At 46.0% G+C, this 21,205-nt stretch overlaps 2 protein-coding genes and 2 long non-coding RNA genes across 5 annotated transcripts; 2 read left to right on the forward strand and 2 right to left on the reverse strand.

Moving 5' to 3' along the window:
* Positions 1-90: 90 nt before the first annotated feature.
* LOC127608904 (SH3 domain-containing protein 19-like) lies at positions 91-12,893 on the reverse strand. Of its 2 annotated transcripts, none has more exons than XM_052078414.1 (16): positions 12,591-12,893; positions 10,692-10,728; positions 10,217-10,257; positions 10,080-10,140; positions 9,848-9,998; positions 9,632-9,776; positions 8,523-9,479; positions 6,388-6,517; positions 4,125-4,332; positions 3,908-4,054; positions 2,734-2,771; positions 2,419-2,612; positions 2,312-2,340; positions 1,984-2,158; positions 705-799; positions 91-638 (listed from the first exon to the last, which is right to left on the reverse strand). In XM_052078414.1, the coding sequence occupies exons 1-16, from the start codon at positions 12,679-12,681 to the stop codon at positions 531-533; spliced, it is 2,607 nt and encodes an 868-aa protein (XP_051934374.1). In that variant the 5' UTR covers positions 12,682-12,893; the 3' UTR covers positions 91-530. The 2 variants fall into 2 exon arrangements, with proteins under 2 accessions (XP_051934374.1, XP_051934365.1); XM_052078405.1 differs by having other exon boundaries at positions 3,908-4,060; positions 12,591-12,891.
* A 937-nt stretch (positions 12,894-13,830) lies between these two features.
* Positions 13,831-15,901, forward strand: tm4sf5 (transmembrane 4 L six family member 5). The gene is made up of 6 exons (XM_052078850.1): positions 13,831-14,160; positions 14,246-14,488; positions 14,753-14,833; positions 14,936-15,078; positions 15,237-15,429; positions 15,516-15,901. Exons 1-6 carry the CDS (start codon positions 14,137-14,139, stop codon positions 15,531-15,533), a joined length of 702 nt encoding a protein of 233 aa, XP_051934810.1. The 5' UTR covers positions 13,831-14,136; the 3' UTR covers positions 15,534-15,901.
* A 579-nt stretch (positions 15,902-16,480) lies between these two features.
* On the reverse strand, positions 16,481-20,388 carry LOC127609148 (uncharacterized). The gene is made up of 4 exons (XR_007964474.1): positions 20,188-20,388; positions 20,051-20,108; positions 17,903-18,824; positions 16,481-17,221 (listed from the first exon to the last, which is right to left on the reverse strand). It is a non-coding gene; the product is annotated as an uncharacterized LOC127609148 (long non-coding RNA).
* On the forward strand, positions 18,452-21,157 carry LOC127609142 (uncharacterized). The gene is made up of 3 exons (XR_007964473.1): positions 18,452-18,563; positions 20,213-20,306; positions 20,378-21,157. It is a non-coding gene; the product is annotated as an uncharacterized LOC127609142 (long non-coding RNA).
* The last annotated feature ends 48 nt before the right edge of the window (positions 21,158-21,205 follow it).

Consider the following 21,205-nt stretch of genomic DNA (forward strand, 5'->3'; position numbering starts at 1 on the left):
TTGTTTCATTTTGAAATCAGAGCCGGCCCAAAGCATGCTGCCAAGATAACTCGGCAACGACGATAAGAGATAAGGTCAACAGACTTTGAAGAATGTTGCAATGTTTTATTAGGATTTAAAAGCTGGAATGTTTGTTTTGATTTCATTCGGGTAACTTCACCGCTAACTTCATTGAGATAGCTTAACACCGTTCTGGAAAAAAAAAATACTTGGTTGCTTAAGTCCTCATATACTCTTGTTCACAGGTTAATTTGCACGTATCCCGCTGGGGCACTTTGGGGAAACATCCGACAAGATTGGTTAGTTGCGTTAATATTCAAACACGAGGTACGACTAGGAAAGAAAAGATCCCGCGTTGCAACTTCGATGTCTCGTTGGAAGTTTCGAAAGGAACCGAAAGAGTCACGTCAAAGTTTTGAACAGCACGGGGAGGGCGTGGGCGACGCCGACGTCGCATTGTAGACTGAAATCTCGGTGTCCTCAACCTCCACCGCTCCACCCCGAAATGTCCCGTCAGTGGCTTGTCCTCGTCAAAGAAGCAAAACGTAGTTTTTGGGCACAATTCCACGCTTACTGTCAACCACTCCCATAATCCACTGCTTATCCGCAGACTCCACCTGCGTGATGATGTCGCCGGGCTGGAGGAAGAGGACGAGAGCAAGTCGTGAACACGTTTATTTGATGATGTGTTTCGGGAAGCTCACCTTCACTGTGAGCTCGTCCTCGTGCTCGGCTTTGAAGGGAAATAAAGCTTTGGCCACGCCTCTCACCGCGACCTTCTGGCTTGGGATTGGCCGAGCTTGAACCAGGAAGAAAGCGTTTTGGGTCAGTGTCTTGCTTGAATTTGGAATTTATTGTTATGTCGAGGCGGCCCGGTAGTCCAGTGGTTAGCACTTCGGCTTCACAGTGCAGAGGTACCGGGTTCGATTCCAGCTCCGGCCTCCCTGTGTGGAGTTTGCATGTTCTCCCCGGGCCTGCGTGGGTTTTCTCCGGGTGCTCCGGTTTCCTCCCACATTCCAAAAACATGCATGGCAGGCTGATTGAACACTCTAAATTGTCCCTAGGTGTGAGTGTGGGCGTGGGTGGTTGTTCGTCTCTGTGTGCCCTGCGATTGGCTGGCAACCGATTCAGGGTGTCCCCCGCCTACTGCCCGAAGACAGCTGGGATAAGCTCCAGCACCCCCCGCGACCCTAGTGAGGATCAAGCGGCTCGGAAGATGAATGAATGAATGAATGAATGAATGTTCTGTCGAGGCGGCCCGGTAGCCCAGTGGTTAGCACGTCGGCTTCACAGTGCAGAGGTACCGGGTTCGATTCCTGCTCCGGCCTCCCTGTGTGGAGTTTGCATGTTCTCCCCGGGCCTGTGTGGGTTTTCTCCGGGTGCTCCGGTTTCCTCCCACATTCCAAAAACATGCGTGGCAGGCTGATTGAACACTCTAAATTGTCCCTAGGTGCGAGTGTGAGTGCGAATGGTTGTTTGTTTCTGTGTGCCCTGTGATTGGCTGGCAACCGATTCAGGGTGTCCTCCGCCTACTGCCCGAAGACAGCTGGGATAGGCTCCAGCACCCCCCGCGACCCTAGTGAGGATCAAGCGGCTCGGAAGATGAATGAATGAATGAATGTTCTGTCGAGGATTGCAATGTCGCCAGGCCCTGAATGAGCAAAGCAGTCCCAAAGCATCAACTATGGTTGGGCGGACCGGCTTTAACCAACACCGCCGGTCTCGTCGTACCGATTGGGTTAAATATTGGCGGACTCGACCACATTTTCTGACCAAATGACACAGAAATCAATGTCATTCCGAAGGGTTCACATCAACATCGGAGGTTTTAATTGGCCCAAATCTTAGGTGGAAGAAAGCAATCGGTTTGATTGCGCTGGTCCTCATACACAATATCAATTATCATTCATTCATATCAATTATGAACTCCAAATATATGACAGTGTGGTTTTGTATATTATTTTGTGGATGCCCATGTCTCACCCTTGCAGGGCTGTGTGAAAGCTGCGGGGTAAAGCCCCTCTCTGCCATCCAGTCTCCCCCTCCTCCAGTCAGCGTCCACATGCTCGGTCACTTGGATATACGCCCCCTTGTGGAAGCAGAGATCCTCTGCAGTCTGACCAGGGAAGTCAAACAGCGCCACCGCCCATTCCTCCACCTAAATGCAAATAAATATACGTTTGATAATGAAAACATTTCGTTGTGGCAATATTTTCTATATCAGGGATGTGCAAACCAAAATATTTGCCGTAATATCGTGATATTAAGGAAGAACAAATTCATATTTTAACCAGCATCATCTTACACTCACCTCCGTTTCTTTTGGGGGTATCTTTGTCACTGAGGAAAAACATAAAAATGCAATTTGAATTAGAAGCAAAAGAAAAAACAAAAAAAAAACCTGGGAGTGTGCCTCACCAGGACTTTGAGGTGGGTGTCCCTCAGTGACTCGGGTGAAGCTAAGCGGGAAGAGCCCGACGCGTCCGTGAAGCTGGCCGCGCCCCCACTGTTGGTCGACAATCTCCAGAAGGGCGATGACGTCCCCCTGGGAGAAGGTGAGCTCGTCGTCCACCGCTCCCTCAAAGTCGAACAAAGCAACGTAACGAGGGCCACTGTGCAGACAGACGCAAAGCGGAAGCAAGTCAACAACAAATAGAGTCTTTGCTGTAAGAAAAACTAACAGGAAAAAAATATTAAAAAATAAACATAAAGATGGCATTTGGCGTGTCAGACCTGACAGGAGGCGGCTCATGACGTTGCTGCGTGGCCGGCTGCACAGACAACACAAGCGCAAAACAAGTGATCGTGAAGTGAGTAATTGTGCACCCCTCTCAAAATTGTTTTTGATTGCCTTTTCAGTGTTTTACGTGACACAATTTGTAAAATTTCTGACATATGAAAACAAAACTTTCAGTACTCTTCCTGAATTGAAGTGCCTTCAGCATACCGCCAAAATAATAAATGTGTAAACATCTTGCCACAGCATTGTCCCCATATTCGTCACGTCCCGGGGTTGCCAGCAGGGGGCGGGCTTTCTGCCCGCCGTTTACATACCTGTCACCCATTGCGGAGTAATTGCTCAGCCTTTATTTGGACGCTCTGGCAGTCTACTCACTGCCGGAGAATTCCACGCCGTGCCAAAATTTCTCTCGCCCAATTCCTACTTGCATTTATTCGTTGCCTCTTAGCCTTGTGGCTGTTATTACGCGTCGTTGTTCCTCTTGCGAGTGAAATTTATATTCATTGTCTAATCTAACCCTCCTTGCTACCTTTTTCCGCAAGCGTTTTCAGTTGTCCTTTTATTTTATCCCTGGTCCCTATTTTGACCAGCGCTTTTTGTTATTCTCCCTGTTGGGTTACTTTGTGTTCGTTATTAAAGACTCCTTTTGTTATCTGACAAAATCTCTTTTTGTGTCTGCTATTTCGGGGATCCACTTCCTTATTTTGTTGTGCACGGAGCGATCATTCTATCGCTTCGGGCACAACGTGACAATATCATTGTGAAATACATTCATTCATTCATTCATTCATCTTCCGAACCGCTTGATCCTCACTAGGGTCGCGGGGGGTGCTGGAGCCTATCCCAGCTGTCTTCGGGCAGTAGGCGGGGGACACCCTGAATCGGTTGCCAGCCAATCGCAGGGCACACAGAGACGAACAACCATTCGCACTCACACTCACACCTAGGGACAATTTAGAGTGTTCAATCAGCCTGCCACGCATGTTTTTGGAATGTGGGAGGAAACCGGGGCACCCGGAGAAAACCCACGCAGGCCCGGGGAGAACATGCAAACTCCACACAGGGAGGCCGGAGCTGGAATCGAACCCGGTACATCTGCACTGTGAAGCCGACGTGCTAACCACTGGACTACCGGGCCGCGCTTGTGAAATACAACCAAACTCATACCTTCCACAAAGTCTGAAGAGCGGGTTCCGGGAGTTGCACTGGTGGCAGGACTTCCAGGTCCATGAGGCATGCCGACGTGTTGCAAAGTGGCGTGACCAGGGTGGGTGGTGGCTCCGGCGGAAGGTCTTCCAGGACGATGAGGTCTTCCTGTTTCTAGGACACAAAAGTTTGATGGTGATGTGCTACAGACTCAAATTTCTGACCTTTGTGTTTGTACCGTGCAGACGGGATAGAGCGGATGTCCGGGCTTGGGCCGAGGGGGCAGAGGGGGCCCCTTCTTGGACGCTCTGTGATTGGACGCCGTGAAGGAAGACGGCGGTTGAGGTTGGCTTTCTGACGACGGGATGATGGCGGGTAGTGGTGGGCGGGCAGGGATGGATTTGATTGATGGAGGTCTAGGGGGGAGGGTCTTCACACTCGAAGGCCTGAAGAGACAAAAAGTTAAGTGCAGATTTAGGCTACCGCTCGTTTGTGTATAAAGGAGCATCAACGCTTTGAATGATGGCAATTATTTAAAAAAAACAAAAAAACTATTGAGTGCTAGCCGGGCGGCTCGGTAGTCCAGTGGTTAGCACGTCGGCTTCACAGTGCAGAGGTACCGGGTTCGATTCCAGCTCCGGCCTCCCTGTGTGGAGTTTGCATGCTCTCCCCGGGCCTGTGTGGGTTTTCTCCGGGTGCTCCGGTTTCCTCCCACATTCCAAAAACATGCGTGGCAGGCTGATTGAACACTCTGAATTGTCCCTAGGTGTGAGTGTGAGTGCGAATGGTTGTTCGTTTCTGTGTGCCCTGCGATTGGCTGGCAACCGATTCAGGGTGTCCCCCGCCTACTGCCCGGAGACAGCTGGGATAGGCTCCAGCACCCCCTGCGACCCTAGTGAGGATCAAGCGGCTCGGAAGATGAATGAATGAATGAATGAGTGCTAGCCAATTTAGGGCATCATGCCTGATCTTCCAATATATTAGAGAATATTGTATTTTATGATTACATAAACACAGAAACCACCAATTATATTTATTATTTATTATTATATATTTATATTATATTTTCATCACACAAAAAAAAGTTTGTTTCTACCTTATTCCTTTTTTTTTTTTTTTAGGAATTGGCAGTAGAACATGGGTTGTTTCACCCAAATCACCTAGTTTGGACAAAAAAACAAAACAAAACAACAACAACAACGCTGGAAAAAAATATTTTTGTGCAAATATAGATTTTGCAGGGACCTTTATGGTAATAATTTTTGCTATGGTGATGCCTCAAACATCTGAACTGTCCTTTTCTTTCATTAAATACATAGAGCAAAAATAAACAAATCAAAAGTGTGACAATTTTATATTTGACTAACGTTACAAACTATCTGCATACTATTTGGTAGAAGTAGCATTTAGTTGCGCGTGTGTGTGTGTGTGTATGTATCATACCATGCATGTGTTTGATTATGTACAGCAAAAATTAACAAATATCAAAAGTGTGACAATTTTATATTTGACAAACGTTACAAACTATCTGCATACTATTTGGTAGGAGTAGCATTTAGTTGTGTGTGTGTGTGTGTATGTATCATACCATGCATGTTTGATTATGTACATGACATCATCCTTTCTACTTATAAATTTCAAAAATCTCAATCATTTTTTCTCCCCTTTTGCGAAACTCTTTCTGTGGTAGATTTAACGCGACAAATACAAATTTCCAAAGATCCATTGTGCTCCCAAACATGAAGCATTGTTTTGATACAAGTGATTTAATCCAAGACAAACCCCATGCTGCCACCTGCTGGCTATAGTTAGTATTTTATTTGTCCCAAGCTTAGCAATGAAACCAGTTAGCCAATTTTATCTCCGCCCATCCCCATAAAAATAAAAAAACAAAACAAAAACAAAAAAACAAACAGTTGACGTCAATGGTGCTCCTCGTGAAGACTCTCGATGACCTCACTTTACTTCCCAATTTCTGCCTCTCAAAAGAAAATATTCTCAGATTTCTTTAGCTCTCCGTGACAACAGACATTTTTGCCGATTTGTTAAGGACCAATCAGGAATTGCCATCATTTTGTTTTTTTGCATTTTCTGCTCTGTCAATTTAAAACACTGAACGGTTTCTGAATAACGGGATGGAAATAAACATTTGATTCATCTAATAATAATTAAAAAACAAGACTGATTTACCATTTATTAAAATAATCATTACCTGCAGCCCTACCTGTGTGTGGAGGTTTGCTCAAAAAACATTCAAATTACACTCTAACGGTTGATACTTTGCAGATGATGCCGACGATCATTTGCATCGACTATTTAGGAAAATCAGAAAAATATCATTTGGATAACAATTTTGAACAAGGTGTCAATGCAACAATTTATAACTACTAATAACAATTGCATGGATCACCCAAGTTATGGTTCCCAGACACCCCCACTTTCAGAACCAGTCATCTGAAAAGAACCACTGAGAGAAAAGCCGCACGCGTTGTCGCTCTTACCTCGGGGGGAGTGGAGGCTCACAGATACTTTCAGCCTTTTTTAGGCCAGGAGACGACGGTTTGGCATGGACGGGTGCAGGGCTGGGCACGGGAAGCTTGGAGGGGACCGGATTCGGTTCCAGGGAGGAGCCTGAAAACATCATCAAACCACATGCTTTGAAATGGAAATTCATCTGGAATTGAGCACTTTGGGATGGCAAGCATGCGGCATAACAGGTTTATTTTGTAAATTCATTCATTCATTCATCTTCCGAGCCGCTTGATGCTCACTAGGGTCGCGGGGGGTGCTCTGGATTTATTTTTTTTTTAAATATATGGAGTGTTTCAAGTCAACAGTATTTCTAGAGCACTTTCAAACAGTCATCGCTGCATACAAAGTGCTGTACATGGAGCAATTTAACATGCACAACAAACAGTAAGACAAATCGGTAATAAAGGCGGTAGAAAGCACCAAACAGCAAAAAAAAACAAAAAAAAAGATGCTGCAAGCACAACTAAAATTCTGAAATGACCTTCCTTCACTCCAGATATATACAGCAACACCAAAATGTAATACGTTTAAATGATATTAATTGACAAAGACGGCAGCAAAGGAGATTTTTGCTGTAGTTGCAGTTTTAAAGGTTGCTTGTTTTTTTTTTTTAACCGCAAGTTTGTTTTTATTTGATTTCAGTAACACAATTGTTTTTTTTCTCTAATTTTAGTGGCTTTGTTAGTTTACTCTAATAACCTTGGCCCGCACAGAGAAGCTTCTTCTTCTGCGCGCACAATCGGCCAATGTTGATTCTGAATCGGACAACCACAACTCCCGCAACAGCCGCCGCGCACCGTTTGCATTCGGGCTGAAAAGCCGCATTGTGCTGCGGCGGGGAGGCTTACGTTACCCACAATGCAACTGCGGGGGTCAGGCAGTTGAGCCGAATTGCAAAGACTCATTGTTGATTTCTCGGATAGGAAGTCAAGACAAGACACTCGAATGGGGATTTTGCCTTACCGCAGGCCTGGAAAAGCAACAGGTTTTCTTGTCTCGTGTCATTTCCGGTGACGCGTTTTCCTTTTCTTCCAGCGGGTGTGGTCGGTTGCACGCGGCCAACAACAAATGCATTGAGAGCAAACAAAGGCCGCTGGTTCAACTGTGACCTACTTTTCCTCCAACCTGATTCCAATATTGCGACTCATCAATTTGTTGGATCCGCAGTGGATTTAAAAAGTCTACACACCCCTCCTCAAGGGCCGGATTTTTGGGTGCATAAGTAACAAATATCCATCTATCCATCTATCTTCCGAGCCGCTTGATCCTCACTAGGGTTGCGGGGGGTGCTGGAGCCTATCCCAGCTGTCTTCGGGCAGTAGGCGGGGGACACCCTGAATCGGTTGCCAGCCAATCGCAGGGCACACAGAAACGAACAACCATTCGCACTCACACTCACACCTAGGGACAATTTAGAGTGTTCAATCAGCCTGCCACGCATGTTTTTTTTTTTTTGGAATGTGGGAGGAAACCGGAGCACCCGGAGAAAACCCACGCAGGCCCGGGGAGAACATGCAAACTCCACACAGGGAGGCCGGAGCTGGAATCGAACCCGGTACCTCTGCACTGTGAAAGCCGATGTGTTAATCACTGGACTACCGGGCCGCCTAAGTAACAAACAAATAAATAAAAATAACCAAGATAAATAAATCACTGTGATCTATAACCTGTAATAGTCCATTTTAAAAACACAGTCTTCAAGGAGGAAGTAAAAATAAACTACAAAGAAATTGCGCAAGTCCTCATAATTGAGCCCTGTACAGAATTAGCCAATCACATCCAAACTCGTTTGATTTGACACCAAATCAAAGTTTCGTTGTTCTAGTCAACTTTTCCTGATGAGTCATAATTCCCTCCGACTTGACTGAGGCGCCAATTTCCAACGGAAGGAAATTGAACCCGAAGCACGATGCTGCCACCCACATGATTGACGGTAGTTACGCTCTTCTGGCGGCGAGAGGCGCGGCACCCTGATGTCATTTTGGAATTATTTCAACCTTTAATTAGCCCATCAAACATTTTCCCACGTGCTTTGGAGATTTCGTCACGGGGCCGACGGAAGCAATGAGTTGTCCCAGATGAAAGAGGAAACTACAAGACTCACCTGTCAAACTAGCGGTATCCGGAGTTTGCATTTGCATCCCCCTGCTGATCTCAGCGAGAGGTCTGGGGGGGCGCGTTGGAGCCACATGTGCTTTCTCGTGGGGTGCGGCCCCCACGCTTGTCCGTGGGGCAATGGGTGGTCTGGCTGGAGATTTGGTTGTGGATGGTGTCTCGATGGCGGAGGGGGAGGGTTTCAGTGGAGGGAACCTGGGGGCTGGGACCGGTGCAGTGCAAGGGGGGGTGGAGGAGGCGTGAGTCGGAAGGTGCTCTGTGATTGGAGGCGGTTCGGGGTTCACGACCTCAGGGGGCGGTTGAGCGGAGTCAACGGTAGCCGCTTTGTGGAGGGTTTTGGGTTTCGGAGCAATGGCGGGAGGTAGCACTTTGACAGACTGCCCTCGGAGTCGAGGGCGTGGCCTGGGTTCGGGTTTTTCGGCGACAGCCTCCTCGTTGACGCCCGAGTTATCACAACTCCCATCGGGCGCCGCCTGCTGTTGCTCAAAGGCCTGGATCCTCGCCTTCAGGGCTGCCATGTCGTCGTCGTCGTCGTTGTCGTTGTCGTCGTCGTCCTCCGATTGGCTGAGACCACTGTCGTCACCTCGCTGCTCCGGAAGACCCCAGTCGTCGGAGCTGAAGGCCTCCAAGAGTTCTTGAAGGTATTTCCCTTGACTGGCGTCCTGTTTGCCAATGTCACAGCGAGCGCGGGCGGCGAGCGTGGCCAAGCCGTCCTCTCGCAGTTTCACCAAAGTCTGAACCTTGACCTCGTCGCTGACCGCCGTCGCGGTGAACCTGGATCGGGGGCGGGGCCTGGGGAGCTCCGCCTTCTTGGCAACGGGCGTGGCACCGGAGAGCTGCGCCGATTGGCCGTTTTGACAAGGCGGGGTCAACGGAGTGCCAATTTCGGCATCGGTTTGAGACGGAGCGGCGGGTATGGGCGGACGCGGCAGTTTCACTTGTTTCCCTGAACGCAAAAATTCAAATACAATTTCAGACGGTTAGCATGACCGCTAACTGTCATGCTAACTGTCAGCTTGCTATTCATAAATAGTTTTTGATATCCGGATTCAAGTCGTCCTTGGTTTACGCCTTCAGTATGAGCGAGCGTCTTCTCACCTGGAGCGCCGGTGTCTGTCTGAGTGGCAATAGTCGTGCAAAAAGCTGGATGAGACGACGGCATCGAAGACGGGGGCGATGAAGACGTACGCGCGACCAGCTCTTGCGTCTTCTCCCTTATCACCTCATCATAGGAGGGAGGAGGCTGCGGGCGGGAAAGCGAATCTAAGTTCCACGCGGCGCGGCGCGGCCCGGAATTCACGTTAGTGGCGCTACCTGTATGGACGGCGGGATTGTGGGTCCCCAGATTTGGGTGGGCGGAGGAGGAGGGGGCGGGAACGCGCCAGGCGTAACCGCTAACCAGGAAGAGGAGGGGAGCGGTTCGGCCGACAGGATGGTGATCTCCGGTCGCCTGGCGACGGGAATCCTGAACAGGAAGTAAACGGGAGGAATAAAAGGCATGTGGTGATGGCGGGGGGGGGGGGGGGGTGTGAAAACGTTGCCTTACCTGGCGTCCGCGTTCCTGTTTCTCTCTCGCTGAGGGTCAGGTATATTGGACCTGGTGGTGGCTGAAGCGAGAAAAAAAAAAAAAAAACATTTGGACGCAGGCGGAAAATCAAATCAGCGGCACTTTTGCGTACTCACATCTTTTAATGGCTGCCCTGAGGGACCAAAGTGGACCTTGGCTGCGCAGAGAGAAAGATGGAAAAACACAAGTTAGCGCAACAGCTAAACGGATCTCAAGATGTGTTAGCATGTCGGAATGTAGCCTGAGCCAGCGTTCTTTTGTCGCAAGGCAGATTAAGATAGGACAATAACTCTAAACACACACACATTCAGCAAAACCACTTTGAGGTTTGCCCTATAAACACACACTGACACTGCCCCCGGCTGGTTGCCATGCCAACAGGCCAATAGCCTAAATACTTTCAAGAGTGTGTCAGAGGAAAAGTAAAGGGAGGGCCGGTGGGGGGGATGCAGACACAGCAGAGAGGCGATGGACTTCAAGCATAAAAAGTTTGAACGCCAAAATGGGGCGAGGAACATATTGGGTTGCGCATACACACACACACACACACACACACACACACAAATTGCGAGAAAAAAAAAAGGACTCAACCTGAGACGATTTTCTGGCTTCCTCCTGCCAGGACGGCCTGCGGGGGCACAGACAAACAAGCTAGAGGTTGTGGCAGAAAATGTCAATGTGGCTGCCAATCATCCCAAAAAAACAAAACAAAAAACACCCGCTACATTTCCTCCCCGAATCCTTTTTCGTCGTCCGATCTTCTCCCCATGAAAACGAATTTTTCCCGATGCCTTTCCACCGCTCTCCTCCCTGCTCTGGACTCCTGACTCTCCTGGCTCACACTCCTGACCAGGAAGTCACTGCGATTGGCTGCAGAAAACTTCTGCTACAGTCATGGCGCTGCCCTTAACAATTCCAGATGTTTGCAGCCCCCGCCCCTAACCCAAACGGAGCAGCTGCTTCTCCTGCTCACAACACTACAGAGTCCCATTAGTAGCTGCGTTTTTGTGTATTAACGATGCTTTATGATTGTGACGTGATCGTGGAGGTATGAAGAGGTGGGTAAAGTCCTAGGCACCAAAATGCAAAGCCCACAGCTCAACGGACACAAAGAATCGCAAAGGGGAAACACCCGCTCGGACCAGACCATCCTCATGTTAGCCAGATTAATACCATTAAAAAAAAAAAAAAAAACAACATACAGCAAATCATTTCAAAAAGGCAACAATCTACAAATTTCTGGCACTGTTTGTTTGATTGAATCTAATCTGTAGTTTCAGTGACACTTTCAAGGCTGTGTAGGATTATAATGAGCTCAAAGATATATCCAAGTCATTCTGAAGTTTAGGGCCGCTAAATATAATATTTGACTGATGGGCAAGATGTCTGGCAAAAGGCGAAATAAAATTGTGACCATGTCTAGCTGGATGAAAATGAAGGTCAAAGGAAAATGCAAAGAAAAGCGTCAGCGAGATCTTGTTTACTGCTGAGGTATTTGTGCAGCACAAAAGCAAGAGTGGAGGCTATTGTGCTGTCTTCAATATTTTTTTTGTAAATGACGAGAATAAGATGAGATGTTGCAGCTAAAACAACGCTACAGTTATTCACGAATGGAGAATAAAAATACAAAATACTACAGTACAAGGTTAAATGAGCAGACTCGAGTACATACGAGGCTTTTCTTGTTTTTTTTTAAAAAAAGAAAAAGAAATATATATTTTTGAGAATATAGCCGTAGCTCTTTAAAAGAGAAAATTATATTCAAACAGACATCATTTACGTGTGATAACAATTTCTACATCCCCATTATATTCACCTGGACCTTTTATTTTTTTTAAGGTATTTTTATTGTCATGGTCAACACACATTTTCCAATAACACGACAAGAAATACGACACGCGAGGCCCCAAGTGAGCCTAGTAAGTCCCAAGATTCGTGAAGATAAAAACAAAAGATAAAAAGATAAGACAATGCTTATTCGCGATTTGAATAAGGGCATAGATGCAAATACGACTAGGTGCGGATGCAGCAAAAAAGAAAAAAAAGAGGCTTTAATTGCACGATAACTACCGGTTCTCTATTGTCGGGACGAAAAAAGGAATACAACTTGTGGGCAGGAATGAATAGAATTGGGCGGTGGGGAATTTCATGACCACTGTTCGAGTTTACCACAAGCCGCTTCCGGAATATCATAACATTGCGACTTTGTCTTGGTAGAATATAACTTTATATTGGAAAAACCGAAGACATCCTAGCAAAGACACTTGTCAATCTAACTTTGTCTCCTCAAAAAGAAAAGTGACTTCGTTATCGTAACTATTTCCCTCTTCGGCAGACAACTTTTGTTTCGTTTTATGAGGGGTGTAGTTGGAAACATTTCTCCCTGGATCCTCTTAAGTTTTATTTCGACCCCCCTCAAGTAAATTCCTCGCATAACATTCGGAGTCAGGTAGCTGTCGAGTCTGTGAACTGTTGTCTTGTTGTTTTTACCTTCGGTGCCGTTGGACTGCCGTCGGACCACTTGCTCCCTGTTGTCCCTCCTCATACTTTCCTCGTCTTCCTCGGGCCAAGCCTCGGCCATGTCTGCCCGGCTTTTGGCCTTTCTTTTCCCAGGCACCGACGCGGTGCCTCGGGCGTGTTATTGTCGTTCAGCGAAACTCACGACGAGTTCGTGCAGGCGCCGCCAACCATAGATTATGTACGTAGTCGATACGACACGCCCCTTTATTCTACTTGCTTACAGTCGATGCTAAACAAGCAGGCGCGAAATCGTCATTGCGTTCCATGTGTGTGGAAGGCAAGTAAACTGGGAACAACAAGGACGACAGCATATTGTGGTGCACGCACTTGTGCAAATAAAAGGAAATTAGAATAACCTTTCACAATTTTTTAAAATATTTGCTTCTCCAAATGGTACCTATTGATAGCACCCATTCGGACGTTGATAAAAAGGTACATCTCATGAAAGTTGGTTGCGAAATGAAGAAATTACAATTTAATTTCTAAATCCATGCATTCCCCTCGATAGGAACTTTGCCCCTGCCAACATGGCCGACACGTACGCACGTCATTGTGCAGAAATGCACTTGGGAAGCTATTCACATCTTGTTTTTTTTCCCCACCTACATTTTCTAAAGTATTTTATTTATTTCTTCATTGCTGTGCCGTCAACTCGAACCCTCAACTTGGAACTTTTCTTAAGCATTCGTGATGTCACAGGCGGCCGTGACGTCGCAGGCGGCCGTGACGTCGAAGGTCACGGGACACGCAAAGATGGCAAATGCAGCTCAGGTTGCCAGCAATTTAAACCTGTAATTTGAACACAGGCCTGTCGGATTATTAAGAAAATCACGTTTCCTGTGTCATGGTAAAACAGAAACACTTATTCCCACAAGTCAACCGGGAATATGGAACTACGGAGTATCACACTGCTAACACATTCACTATTGTTTTACATTAAGAGCGACAAAATCCTGGAGAGATAAATTAAAAATAATCCCTTCCATTGTTTAAAAAAAGTGTTCTAAAATTAATGACTAAACTATTTCATTTGTACAAAATATTTCATTAAAAAAAACAAACAAGTAATACTGACCATGCATCTCCTTCAAAATCAAATTTGTGAAATGCTGCAAAAAGACTAGTTCATTTTATCACCTTTTCTTGCATTGACGATTATTTTATTAATCTTGAAAAAGCGGTTATCAGCCTCAAGCTGGTTAAACAAAGGCTTTACTAAAAATCATTAATCTGATCCTGAAAAATACACCAACACAATAATGGACTCGTTTTTTTTTTTTTTTTTAAGATGAATCCACATCACTAGATCACACCAAGTTGTCTCTCCTTGAGTCTCCAACAGTCCCAATGGCAACACTGGAGGGAGCGTGCCATGAAAACACGAGTGAGCCTTTCACCTTCACCCCCTCTGCCTCACCGCTCAAGCGTCGACAGGCCGTGCAGAAATACTCCAAGCAGCTCATAAATAAGATCAATTCATCTCGAATAATGGCGTAAGTCGACTGGGAGATAATCGATGATCACCTGCAGCCTATCAGAGGTGGGAAAATGAAAGCGCACATCCACCCTCGGTGGCCTTTGTTCCTTGCCTTGCTTCCTTCCGCTTTGACGTGTTTGACTTTCAGCGAGTGACGCACTCAGTTTGCTTGCCGCTCGAGCTTGTGGCAGCAAAGCCATCGAAAGCAAGGCAGGCGATGTGTTGTACGGGGAAGTGCGCCCGTCTGGTGGGCCTGATCCTGCTGCCTTCGGCCTTCGTCTGCATGATCGCCAACCTGCTCCTCTTCTTCCCCGACGGTAAACGCCTGGAAAATGATCAGATCTCCCTGCAGGTGTGGCTGATGGGGGGTCTCATTGGAGGAGGCCTCTTTGTGAGTAACTCGACAACCGCGGCCGTTATTTTGGGGATTCGTCGGCGGGATGATGTAACCGCCTCGGGCCAACAATGCGATGGGCATTTCTGGAAACACTTTTGTAAAGTTATCACTGACTTGGCATTGAAAGGAACTTTTCGAAGGTGAAGGTGGCAATATCGTGTGCCCAAGGCCTCATCACATGCCTGACGAGAACCCTTTTGAGGCACAGGTGACTTTTTTGACCCCCCCCCCCAACCCCCCAATTTTCACTGTTTTCAGATGCTGTGCCCGAGCTGCTCTGCTATCAGGGCCGGGGGCAAGGGTTGCTGCGGAAAGGGTTGCTGCGGCAACCGCTGCCGGGTGAGTGGTTGAGATTAGATTGCCATTAGATAACAAACAAAGGCAAACACGAGGGCGGGGGAGGCATCCAGATAACATCCGGGTTCATCTCACCGCTGCCAGATGTTGAACTCGGTCTTCTCGTCGGCTTTCGGTCTGGTGGGCGCCATCTACTGCTGCAGCGTGGCCTCGGCCGGCCTGGCCATCGGACCCAAGTGTCGCGTGGGGGGAGACGTTTGGACGTACCCCTTTGAGGATCTCGGAACGTGAGTGCCCTCTCCCGCCACTGTCTGCCTTCTGTGCGTCAAAGCAGCTTTTGCAGACGCTATTTGAACGTGATTTGACTGAAACCAGCCATGTTGCATTTGATGCTTCGGGAGGGAAGCACAAAACCCAACGTGGGAAACTGACTCGTCCTTGCCAGGGGCAGTGAGAGCTACTTGGTGAACCAGACCTTGTGGGACGTGTGCCAGTACCCCAAGAATGCGGTGATGTGGCACGTGGTTCTCTTCTCCATCCTGCTGACGATGAGCGTGCTGCAACTGGTTCTGTGCGGCGTTCAGGTGGTCAACGGCTGCCTCGGCTGCATTTGCGGGGACTGTCGCGGGAGCAAGGAGGTAGGCCAGCCACCGGGATCCGCAACCTCCAGCCAAGCATCTGACAGATTTTCCCATGCAAGCTAACTCGGGTTTCTCCCCCGCAGGATGAAAGCGGGTTGTGAAATCGGCTGCAGGGATGCAAGGGAATCTTCACGCACTGACCAATTCGGGATTTCCTTCACTATAGCTCTTGTTATAGCAGTGATACTGCAGCTAAAGCTACTTTGACTCCATTTTGTGTACATTTTCATGGCCACCATCGAGGCGGGGGCCAAAATTCGATACTGGCGATATAATAACTGAGCAAAAATATCACAGTCTTAAAATTACAGCTCTAAAATTACCTATTTTTTTAAAATGACGGGTTAAATAAAATGTTCTCATTGAACACAACCTATTTTTTTAAACAAAATCTGAAATATTTAGCATAAGAGAACTGCATGTTAAGTTCAAATAAATGTCAATAAATATTATTCATCTTCTGTTTTAATTCTTCTTCATAAATCCCATCGCCGATGAGCTAGTTTTTCAATACACGTGCTGTCCTTGGGACTAACTAGTACCCGCTAGCATTTTTTTGGGGGGGACAATTCATATCAATCAGAGCAAAAAGGCATCAGTGTTTGTAGTGTTTCTTTTATTTGTGTTTATTGCTGGATATTTACAACGGAAATTTGTCCACCATTTGGTGCAGTGCTCCCCCAAGTAGCACACACACAACTATATTTTTCTGGGAAACCCGGAAATCTGATTTTTTATAATTCTTGCCGCCTTGTCCTCAACTTGAAGTGGCCATCTTAAGCGCGGTCAGCTTTCGGACACATTACTGTCATTTGGAAAGTCGCACACATTCAGAGATCTGTTCCAAGATATGTTAGAGCGGCACGCAGTGGAGGAGTAATGTAACAGCAGTCATTTTCAAATAAGAATGTTCCAAGATATGTTAGAGCGGCACCCAGTGGAGGAGTAATGCAACAGCAGTCATTTCCAAATAAGACTGCAAAATTGTTGTTGATCAAGAGAAAGCCCGGAGAGCACCGGCTCAAATTTGTGAGGGGAGCTCCTGAAATCGAAAAAGTGGGCATTCAAGCACTTCATATCATCGTTTTGTTCCATTGTGAAAAATGTAAATGAACGAATCATAGTTTTCCAATTAAAAATGCGTAAAAGGTTCAAACATGATGAATCGCGGCTAGCTCGCGGCCAGACACGTCCCGTATGCGATTACACGTCTTATTCCGCGTCTAATAGGATTGTTGTTGTTCAGACAGGGTCAAAGGTTCGCGTTGTGACGAGGAGAAGGAGGAGGAGGAGGTGGTGGTGCAGGTTAAGCCTTTAAGCTTTTGTTGTCGCACGGTGGCTTGCTGGCAATTGGGAGCTTTGTAACCTTCAAGTGTAAATATAGTATAAAAAGCACAAGTGAAATACTTGCTGGCTCGGGAACGGACGGGCGGGCACAAGTACAAGAATGACGTAACGAGTTGGCGAGGCCTTCTGGCTCTGCGCTCCTGTTTTCCCCGCTAGCAGGAATAAACCGGAATCCTTGTTGTGTGCTTCACTTGTTTGTTCCATTTTTAACCAGATAGTTGCACTTTTACTTGCTTTTCGCATTTATTAACCAACGTTTGGAAGCATGTAGTCAATGTGTCATCTTGGTTTTGGCCAAGACAGGAAGTGCTAAATCATGACGGGCACGCAAACCTTGCGGGTTTTAGACATTCAGAAGCCATCAAAAGCAACTTTTACTGTTGCCCCTTTCCTTCAGCTACAGTATCTTAGCACTGCCAATGAGCATTATTTTATCAATTAGCTTTATTAAAACCCTTGTGTGCTCCAAATTAAAAAGGCCTTAAGTTACGCATTTTACAATTTTTGTAATGATGTATTTTGTGTTATAAAAACATTCTTTTTTTTTTCAAACACTCAAAATGTTCGGAGGCATCTGTGCTATCCATACATATATAGTTTTTGGGGATTTTTTATTCTTTATTTTTTGCAAAAGGAAAAAAAAATTGTCTGGAGGTCCCAACCAAGCCCTACTAACAATCCCGACCGGACGTGTTCATGTAAAATGCATTGGTTTGAAGCCTCCTGCAAAAAGGCAAACTCATTTGCGATCCTCTGGTGCCACCTAAAAGTTGGAATGACCTCAACCCAACAATGTGGCATGCATACGTCTGTCCAAGCGAAAACAAAGCAATTAACGTAAAAATCGCGTGAAATGCATGTTTACACATTAGGTTTACGATGCATTCAAAAAGAGGAATTATAATGGGTCTCTATTGTGCAAAATATGTAAATTGTGAAGATTAAGGTATCAAAACGTTTCTTTATTATTGCTGCAATGCCTGAGAATTATCAGCCAGCGACATCATGAAATTTAGGCCATTTTAGAACCCCTCCATAAGTTTCAGCTCTCTCGTGTTTTTCTGAATGCCTTTGCCTTTGATTCAAAGACATCATTTTACATTTATCGCAAGCGGTGCACTACGAGGGTTAAGCCACATTTTTACAAGTGGTGAAAATATACATTTGCGATCGGCATCACAAAGCTGAGGAGCTTTTGGAAAACAAAACCTCCAAAGCCACTTTCACTGACAAAAAACAAAAAAAGCCTTAAGACACCACAGCAAGTCTGCCATTTTGATTTGAAGTGGCTTAAAATGGAGAACCAAAGAGATTTTGCGTGGATTTTCCAAAGATTGATTCACAGACTAGCCAGATTGTCTTTTAGCAGCCGTCCTTCACTATTTGATGCCGGGTGGGCCCCATGATGTCATCAATGTTGACAATGAAGCTTTGTAAACGTCTCAGTAGTCATTTCGTTTGGGAAAACATTCACGGTTGATTGGATTTAAAACGCATAATAAGACTGCTGTAACAAATGAGCGCTTCAGAAAGAAAAAGGATTGGGCCAAGTACTGGACGAACCTCAGTCACTATGTGATGATGGCAAAAGCTTGAAGGGCGGCGAGAAGAAGAGTCAGAGAGGGGGAGGGAAAAAAGAAAAGAAAGCAGGCGTGTCCTACACTGCTGGGGAGGGGGTGGGGGAGCTATTTAAAGTTCACTCGGTGAGTGGAGGGAACATAAGGAAGCTTTCCGTTGTTGGCTCGCACCTCATCCCGCTCCCTTAGCAGTCCTCTTGGAGTCAGGTGGGTGCTTTGCAAAATCCACTGTGATGATTTCGGATTGCGGCTAGTTTTTTGTTTCGTGAAAATGATTTGAAGAGAACACAGCGCCGTCCTCAACCTGGTTGATAACACACGTGTGGTGTGTGACACTCTTCAACGCCTCATGCTTGGTGGGGTTTAGCTTACCGTTGACAAGAGGAAGTCTTTGCATGCGGATCATCAAAACATGCGATCGAACGGGTGACGGCCGTACGACTTCGCTCGCGTCCGCGCAGCTGCCACCTGCAAGAAATAAGGCAGTCTGTGTCGGCGACGTATTTGCATCGATCAAAAGTGAGAAAAGTCTTCATGTCTTTTGGGTGCAAATGGACAGATGAGCAAGTGCCGCGACTCCTGTCGCAATCGTTTGACCTGCCTGAACCGGAATATTCGAAGGAAAGGGAAAAGTGTGGCAAGCTGCGTTTTGACCCACGGTTGTAAATAGGCCAAGTCTCCCACCCGCTCATTCAGCCTTTGCCTGTTTCTGCAATGTGACCTAATTTGCTAATCTGAATTTGGAGTCCCGCACTGCTTAGGTTGACATTGCGCAAGATTGACAATAAGAACACTACAATGCAGCTCTTTACCACTGTTTTTTTTAAAAACGCACCAAGAGCGAAAGCAATCAGAATTCTTAGTACGGACAGGCATGAATTGTAAAAGTCAAAATACGCATGCTAGTAAAAAAAAAAAAAAAAAAAAGTCAATATGGACAATCTGGTCGTAAAAAAAGTCACAAACAATACCAGCTGTCCTACTTTTAGTACTGCAGATGATTGTTACCAATTATGTAGTAACTCCAGTACATCCATTTTTACAATATGTTTGTGTCAGCTAAATAAAAGATTACAGTAGGTTGTAAACTCTTTGCTGTCGACAAAGTGTTACATAGTTTCAAAAACCCTACCAGTCCATTAAAAAAAAAAGGTTGCAATGACAACATGAACAGTGAATATGTCAGGCCAAAAGACCAAACTGTATTTATGTGAAGTGAAATCCATAGACTAATTTTCCCCAACGGTTATTTTATGTTTAAAAAAAACATTCTTAGACGTCAATGTAAAGAATTCTTCCAATGAAGTACTGGCTGGGAAGTGGTTGTCAATTTTAAGTTAAGCGGGGTTGTTGGCATCTGTAGCTCATAATCTGTAAATTAAATTTGTTCCTTTAAAACTGAATCAACCGGGAAGTAAATTAAGTTATTTTTATTGTCAAGTAATAAGAAAAGCAACACTGGATTTAACTCAACGCGGAAGATCCATTTCCAACATCCAATCGAGCGAACAAAATAAAATGAGCGGGGACGCCGGACATAACGTACGAAGCTTCCAAAAAGTGTCATCATCCAAGACAGCGGTTGGTAAAATGCCAACAAGCCCATGTGAAAAATTGATATTGCTCCATATTGGGTCTAAAAGATTCTGTGAGGGGATTGAAGCAATGTAGAAAATAAAAACTCGACAACTCACCTGGCAGGTGATGTCATACGTCGATTTCTGTGTCGCTGGTGCGCTGCCGTGTCGTCATCTGAAAGTGGATGAGAAATCGGTGGAATAATTAAAATAAATAAGCACAGCGTTTTCTGACTGGTCTAAAATGAGTTTACCGGCCCCGTGTTCTTTCCTCGACAGTTTCCCATCATGGGTGTGAAGATGCTGCAGTGTTTCCCCTTCTACAGACACTGCAAAGAGCGTTGCAAAAACAAAGGCTACCCCACAGCGGCAGGTGAGACTCGCATTTGATGACCGAATTGCAGCCTTTGGGCTAAACTCGACTATTTGCTGTCACCCACAAAGAGGAGAGGAATCTCCGCGTGGCCTCCAGCGAGTCGTGGGGCAGCGACGGCCTCTCTCGGGGCTCGAACGTCTATTTCTCCTCCAAAGCCAGGATGTCTTTTCGACACCAACTGGACAGCAACGTCAACGCGGTGGATGCCACCGACTGAGCCAGCGAGCGTGTCGCGACAGCAAAGTACGCGCCGGCGGCTCACGTTCGAGTTCTGAGCGCTGTGATGGTGCCTGTGAACTTTTAACACTTGACAACAAGCAGCAAAGTTTGGCCGGCCGATAGTGAGCGATTCTTACCAAAAAAAGTGGCTTCAAGATGGTTCACGCCGCTCCCGGCTGAAGCTGACTCAAGAACTAAACAAAACTAACAAGGATAGAAGTACACTTTGTGTTTGAAAACAACCACGTCAGCCTAATTTAGCTTTTATGCTAACGCAATGCTAAGCACCATTGACATGCTAACGGTTAGCATCGATCATCGGAGGTTTAGAAGATACACATGTAGAATACGACAGGAATCGCGGACATCTATTCTTTAACCGCAACAAAAAATAATGAGTAGCTTTCTTCTTCGTTGGTTTCTAGATAACTCTTGTAACAGCACTGCCACCCGGCGGTCAAGCCGGGAATACTAGAAGGAGCGACATACTGAACTGGATTGCAGCATTAAATCAGTTTCATTATTTACATTCTATTTAATTATGTCATTAGGCTACATTTTTATCAAGTGCAATATTATAGATTGCTAGTTTTCCTTATTAAAAAAAGTAACATTTTTTGCCTTTTCAATGCTTTACTTTGCATGGTCTTTTTTTGTAACCTTACAATACCTCACTG

This window comes from Hippocampus zosterae, chromosome 1 (genome assembly GCF_025434085.1).
Source record: "Hippocampus zosterae strain Florida chromosome 1, ASM2543408v3, whole genome shotgun sequence".
In the NCBI taxonomy this organism is placed as follows: domain Eukaryota; kingdom Metazoa; phylum Chordata; class Actinopteri; order Syngnathiformes; family Syngnathidae; genus Hippocampus; species Hippocampus zosterae.